The 7307-nt window shown below is 50.6% G+C and overlaps 1 protein-coding gene across 1 annotated transcript in view; it reads right to left on the reverse strand.

Annotated features, from left to right (window-relative positions):
• The window catches only part of LOC147086715 (A-type voltage-gated potassium channel KCND1-like), a 64342-nt gene extending 57580 nt beyond the window's left edge, over positions 1-6762 (reverse strand). The window contains exons 1-2 of the mRNA XM_085978868.1: positions 5339-6762; positions 1453-1539 (exon numbers count right to left, since the gene is read on the reverse strand). Coding sequence (XP_085834994.1) covers positions 1453-1539; positions 5339-5491 — 240 coding nt within the window. The 5' untranslated portion in view covers positions 5492-6762. The remainder of the gene's footprint in view (positions 1-1452; positions 1540-5338) is intronic.
• Between the last annotated feature and the right edge of the window lie 545 nt (positions 6763-7307).

Genomic DNA, 7307 nt, shown 5'->3' on the forward strand with positions numbered 1-7307 from the left:
ATAGCTGATTACCTGACCATGGTAAAGGATAACAAACTGAGAAGAACCTTGACAAGGTACAGACTTAGCGAACATAGCCTGGCGATCGAAAAAGGCAGACACAGGCAAACCAGGCTGCCAAGAGAAGACAGGATATGCTCTCACTGCAGTCTGGGAGTAGTTGAGACAGAGATGCACTTCCTCACAGCCTGTGGAAAATATCAGGACATCAGGGAGAATTTCTACCAAAAATTCTCCCAAATATGCCCTGAGTTCAGAAATCTGAATGACAACCAAAAACTCCCTTTCCTACTGGGGGAGGAGAGAAGCTGTGTAACACTGGCGGCACACTATGTTACAGCTTGCCACGAACAGAGGGACAACCAGTAAACTAAGACAAGAATATATACAAACAAGGCGAATGTATATTTATAAACTGTATGAATAGAACCGCGTTTATGTGTTCAACCATAAATGTATTTTGATGCTTTGGCAGCATAAGATGTACCTTATCATGCCAATAAAGCGATTTGAATTGTGAATTGTGAAAATTGAGAGAGAGAGAAAGACAGAGAGAGAGACAGAGAGACAGAGAGAGAGAGACAGAGAGAGAGAGACAGAGAGAGAGAGAGAAAGACAGAGAGAGAGAGAGAGAGACAGAGACAGTGAGAGAGAGTAATGGAGAGAGAGACATGAATAGCGTCTCACACACAGACCCCAGAGGGAGCAGGAACCGAAGTGACAAGGATTTATTAATGAAGACAAAAGGGCAGACAGAGACAGATTGTCTGGTGATCAAAGGCAGCCAAGTGGAATTGGGTAATTGCAGATCCGGTCTGTCCCTCGACAGCTCTGGGAGGACTCACACTTGCTGCCTCTGCCAGTCCCCAATAAACACACATCGCATTAGCCGATAAACCTCGCCGAGGGAGGCTGGTAAGGATTTAATCAGGGTTGGTAGAAAGGCCAGTTAACAGCGTCTGTTTTCTCAACGCTCCTTGCATGGCCCCTTCAATCATTCAGAGAGTTAGGGAGGTGCTGAATCAGGAAACGTTGACTGGGCAGGAGGTCTGGGGAATTTACTCACCCGCTCATGGGCTCCAGTGGCTCGGGGCTTGGGAATGTGCGACAGTGGAAGTGAATGGGAAGGGGTTGGGTCCATTGGGATTGTGTACAATGGGAGTGAAAGGGAAGAGGTTGGATCAATTGGGATTCTGGACAGCAAAAGCGAGCATGAAGCTGTCAGATTGTCATTTCACTGACGACCATTAGAGAAGGAACGCTGCTGTCCTCCTGGCGTTGACATGACTCTAATGGTCTCTACCCTCTGAAGCAGCCTGGAAAACAACTGCGAAGGTTAAAGGACACACACAGGTTAGCCAAGGCTTCGGTGATTGGGTTGGTCAGGAATCCATCACAATTATCGGTCAGCAATCCTGTGCGCGATGCAAGCATGAGGAATAGGAACCCTACCGGATTTAGTCCCCCGTTCTCCTTATACTTCAGGAACGCATTGGTGGTCCCAGACTTCGCCTGGCGAATCCTGGCCATCCGCACTTTCTAGGGAATAAAAAGAAAAGTGGATGGTGAGCGTTACATCAGTAGAAATACAGTCAGTAAGACGGCGCTGGGGGAGAGGGGTTACTGAGTGACAGTGTGAGGGAGCTGGATTAACATCAGTAGAGATACAGTCAGTAACACAGGGCGCTCGGGGAGAGGGGTTACTGAGTGACAGTGTGAGGGAGCTGGATTAACATCAGTAGAGATACAGTCAGTAACACAGGGCGCTGGGGGAGAGTGGTTACTGAGTGACAGTGTGAGGGAGCTGGATTAACATCAGTAGAGATACAGTCGGTGACACAGGGCGCTGGGGGAGAGGGGTTACTGAGTGACAGTGTGAGGGAGCTGGATTAACATCAGTAGAGATACAGTCAGTAACACAGGGCGCTGGGGGAGAGTGGTTACTGAGTGACAGTGTGAGGGAGCTGGATTAACATCAGTAGAGATACAGTCAGTAACACGGCGCTGGGGGAGAGGGGTTACTGAGTGACAGTGTGAGGGAGCTGGATTAACATCAGTAGAGAAACAGTCAGTAACACAGGGCGCTGGGGGAGAGGGGTTACTGAGTGACAGTGTGAGGGAGCTGGATTAACATCCATAGAGATATAGTCAGTGACACAGGGCGCTGGGGGAGAGGGGTTACTGAGTGATAGTGTGAGGGAGCTGGATTAACATCAGTAGAGATACAGTCAGTGACACAGGGCGCTGGGGGAGAGGGGTTACTGAGTGACAGTGTGAGGGAGCTGGATTAACATCAGTAGAGATACAGTCAGTAACACGGCGCTGGGGGAGAGGGGTTACTGAGTGACAGTGTGAGGGAGCTGGATTAACATCAGTAGAGATACAGTCAGTGACACAGGGCGCTGGGGGAGAGGGGTTACTGAGTCACAGTGTGAGGGAGCTGGATTAACATCAGTAAAGATACAGTCAGTAACACAGGGCGCTGGGGGAGAGGGGTTACTGAGTGATAGTGTGAGGGAGCTGGATTAACATCAGTAGAGATACAGTCAGTAACACAGGGCGCTGGGGGAGAGGGGTTACTGAGTGACAGTGTGAGGGAGCTGGATTAACATCAGTAGAGATACAGTCAGTAACACAGGGCGCTGGGGGAGAGGGGTTACTGAGTGACAGTGTGAGGGAGCTGGATTAACATCAGTACAGATACAGTCAGTAACACAGGGCGCTGGGGGAGAGGGGTTACTGAGTGACAGTGTGAGGGAGCTGGATTAACATCAGTAGAGATACAGTCAGTAAGACGGCGCTGGGGGAGAGGGGTTACTGAGTGACAGTGTGAGGGAGCTGGATTAACATCAGTAGAGATACAGTCAGTAACACAGGGCACTGGGGGAGAGGGGTTACTGAGTGACAGTGTGAGGGAGCTGGATTAACATCAGTAGAGATACACTCAGTGACACAGGGCGCTGGGGGAGAGGGGTTACTGAGTGACAGTATGAGGGAGCTGGATTAACATCAGCAGAGATATAGTCAGTAACACAGGGTGCTGGGGGGGAGAAGGGTTACTGAGTGACAGTATGAGGGAGCTGGATTAACATCAGTAGAGATACAGTCAGTGACACAGGGCGCTGGGGGAGAGGGGTTACTGAGTGACAGTATGAGGGAGCTGGATTAACATCAGCAGAGATATAGTCAGTAACACAGGGTGCTGGGGGGGAGAAGGGTTACTGAGCGACAGTGTGAGGGAGCTGGATTAACATCAGTAGAGATACAGTCAGTGACACAGGGCGCTGGGGGAGAGGGGTTACTGAGTGACAGTGTGAGGGAGCTGGATTAACATCAGCAGAGATACAGTCAGTAACACAGGGTGCTGGGGGAGAGGGGTTACTGAGTGACAGTGTGAGGGAGCTGGATTAACATCAGTAGAGATACAGTCAGTAACACGGCGCTGGGGGAGAGGGGTTACTGAGTGACAGTGTGAGGGAGCTGGATTAACATCAGTAGAGTTACAGTCAGTGACACAGGGCGCTGGGGGAGAGGGGTTACTGAGTCACAGTGTAAGGGAGCTGGATTAACATCAGTAGAGATACAGTCAGTAACACAGGGCGCTGGGGGAGAGGGGTTACTGAATGATAGTGTGAGGGAGCTGGATTAACATCAGTAGAGATACACTCAGTGACACAGGGCGCTGGGGGAGAGGGGTTACTGAGTGACAGTGTGAGGGAGCTGGATTAACATCAGTAGAGATACAGTCAGTGACACAGGGCGCTGGGGGAGAGGGGTTATTGAGTGACAGTGTGAGGGAGCTGGATTAACATCAGTAGAGATACAGTCAGTAACACAGGGCGCTGGGGGAGAGGGGTTACTGAGTGATAGTGTGAGGGAGCTGGATTAACATCAGTAGAGCTACAGTCAGTAACCCAGGGCACTGGGGAGAGGGGTTACTGAGAGACAGTGTGAGGGAGCTGGATTAACATCAAACACTCCCAGGGCAGGTACAGCACGGGTTAGATACAGAGTAAAGCTCCCTCTACACTGTCCCATCAAACACTCCCAGGGCAGGTACAGCACAGGGTTAGATACAGAGTAAAGCTCCCTCTACACTGTCCCATCAAACACTCCCAGGGCAGGTACAGCACGGGGTTAGATACAGAGTAAAGCTCCCTCTACACTGTCCCCATCAAACACTCCCAGGGCAGGTACAGCACGGGTTAGATACAGAGTAAAGCTCCCTCTACACTGTCCCCATCAAACACTCCCAGGGCAGGTACAGCATGGGTTAGATACAGAGTAAAGCTCCCTCTACACTGTCCCATCAAACACTCCCAGGGCAGGTACAGCACGGGTTAGATACAGAGTAAAGCTCCCTCTACACTGTCCCCATCAAACACTCCCAGGGCAGGTACAGCACGGGTTAGATACAGAGTAAAGCTCCCTCTACACTGTCCCCATCAAACACACCCAGGGCAGGTACAGCACGGGTTAGATACAGAGTAACGCTCCCTCTACACTGTCCCATCAAACACTCCCAGGGCAGGTACAGCATGGGTTAGATACAGAATAAAGCTCCCTCTACACTGTCCCATCAAACACTCCCAGGGCAGGTACAGCACGGGTTAGATACAGAGTAAAGTTCCCTCTACACTGTCCCATCAAACACTCCCAGGGCATGTACAGCACAGGTTAGATACAGAGTAAAGCTCCCTCTACACTGTCCCCATCAAACACTCCCAGGGCATGTACAGCACGGGGTTAGATACAGAGTAAAGCTCCCTCTACACTGTCCCATCAAACACTCCCAGGGCAGGTACAGCACAGGGTTAGATACAGAGTAAAGCTCCCTCTACACTGTCCCATCAAACACTCCCAGGGCAGGTACAACGCGGGTTAGATACAGAGTAAAGCTCCCTCTACACTGTCCCCATCAAACACTCCCAGGGCAGGTACAGCACGGGTTAGATACAGAGTAAAGCTCCCTCTACACTGTCCCATCAAACACTCCCAGGGCAGGTACAGCACGGGGTTAGATACAGAGTAAAGCTCCCTCTACACTGTCCCATCAAACACTCCCAGGGCAGGTACAGCACGGGTTAGATACAGAGTAAAGCTCCCTCTACACTGTCCCATCAAACACTCCCAGGGCAGGTACAGCATGGGTTAGATACAGAGTAAAGCTCCCTCTACACTGTCCCATCAAACACTCCCAGGGCAGGTACAGCACGGGTTAGATACAGAGTAAAGCTCCCTCTACACTGTCCCATCAAACACTCCCAGGGCAGGTACAGCACGGGTTAGATACAGAGTAAAGCTCCCTCTACACTGTCCCATCAAACAACGGTCCTACCTGCTGTGCTTTCATCTTGTCTGCTCGCTGGTTCTGGTGGTAGATGCGGCTGAAGTTGGAGACGATGACAGGGACCGGCAGTGCGATGACCAGCACGCCGCTCAGGGAGCAGATGGAGCCGAAGATCTTGCCGGCTATTGAGCTGGGGACCATATCACCGTAGCTGCAAGCACAACAACAACGACGTGCATTTATCCGGCGCCTTTAACGTAGTAAAACGTCCCGAGGACCTTCACAGGAGCGTAAAGCAGACACCCGAGCCACACGAGGAGGTAGTCACTGAAAGCAAACATGCAGGTGCAGCAGGCAGTTAGGAAGGCAAATGGTATGTTGGCCTTCATTGCAAGAGGATTTGAGTACAGGAGCAAGGATGTCTTACTACAGTTGTACAGGGCCTTGGTGAGACCACACCTGGAGTACTGTGTGCAGTTTTGGTCTCCTTACCTAAGAAAGGATATACTTGCCGTAGAGGGAGTGCAGCGAAGGTCCACCAGACTGGTTCCTGGGATGGCAGGACTGTCATATGTGGAGAGATTGGGTCGACTAGGCCTGTATTCACTGGAGTTTAGAAGAATGAGAGGGGATCTCATTGAAACATATAAAATTCTGACAGGGCTAGACAGACTGGATGCAGGGAGGATGTTTCCCCTGGCTGGCGGGGGGGGGGGGTGGTCTAGAACGAGGGGTCACAGTCTCAGGATACGAGGTAGGGCATTTAGGACTGAGATTAGGAGAAATTTCTTCACTCAGAGGATGGTGAACCTGTGGAATTCTCTACCACAGAAGGCTGTGGAGACCAAGTCACTGAATATATTTAAGAAGGAGATAGATAGATTTCTAGACACAAGGCATCAAGGGATATGGGGAGAGAGCGGGAATATGGTATTGAGATAGAGGATCAGCCCTGATCATATTGAATGGCGGAGCAGGCTCGAAGGGCCGAATGGCCGACTCCTGCTCCTATTATTCTAGGTTTCTATATCAGGGACAGGTGACCAAAAGCTTGATCAAAGAGGTCGGCTTTAAGGAGCGTCTTAAAGGAGGAGAGAGAGAGAGGCGGAGAGGTTTAGGGACCCGGGCCGCTGAAGGCACGGCCGCCAATGGCGGAGCGATGGGAATCAGGGGGATGGGCGAGAGGCCAGAATTGGAGGAGTGCAGAGATCTGGGAGGGTTGTAGGAGGTTACAGAGATAGGGAGGGGCTGAAGGTTAATTAACAACCTTGCAGTGAAGGGGCCTTTAGGGAAGAGTGACCATAATATGATAGAATTTTATATTGAGTTTGAAAGTGATTTAGTTAAATCTGAACCTTGGGTCTTATATCTAAACAAAGCAAACTACGTAGGTATGAGGGGCGAGTTGGCTGAGGTAGATTGAGAAATTACATTAAAAGATATGATGGTAGAGAAGTAATGGCTAGCATTTAAAGAATTAGAAACATAGAAACTAGGAACAGGAGTAGGCCATTCGGCCCTTCGAGCCTGCTCCGCCATTCAACAAGATCATGGCTGATCATCCAAACCCCAGCACCCGGTCCCTACACCGACAGCCATCCCACACAAGCCCTATCCCCGTAACCCCACGTATTTAATCCCCCCTAACACTAAGGGCCATTTTTTATCATGGCCAATTAACCTAACCCGCACATCTTTGGACTGTGGGAGGAAACCGGAGCACCCGGAGGAAACCCACGCAAACACGGGGAGAATGTGCAAACTCCACACAGACAGTCACCCGAGGCCGGATTTGAACCCGGGTCCCTGGCGCTGTGAGGCAACAGTGCTAACCACTATGCCACCGTGCTGCCCATTAATACATAATTTACAACAAATATTACATACATAGGATTACACAGGATGTATGGCACAGAAACAGGCCATTCGGCCCAACCAGTCCATGCTCCACTCGAACCTCCGCCCGTCTTTCCTCATCTAACTCTAACAGCGTAACCCTCAGTTCCCTTCTCCCGCA

Source organism: Somniosus microcephalus, unplaced genomic scaffold (assembly GCF_052327205.1).
Source record: "Somniosus microcephalus isolate GS21.2 unplaced genomic scaffold, FLI_Smic_1.0 unresolved_chr7, whole genome shotgun sequence".
Lineage (NCBI taxonomy): Eukaryota > Metazoa > Chordata > Chondrichthyes > Squaliformes > Somniosidae > Somniosus > Somniosus microcephalus.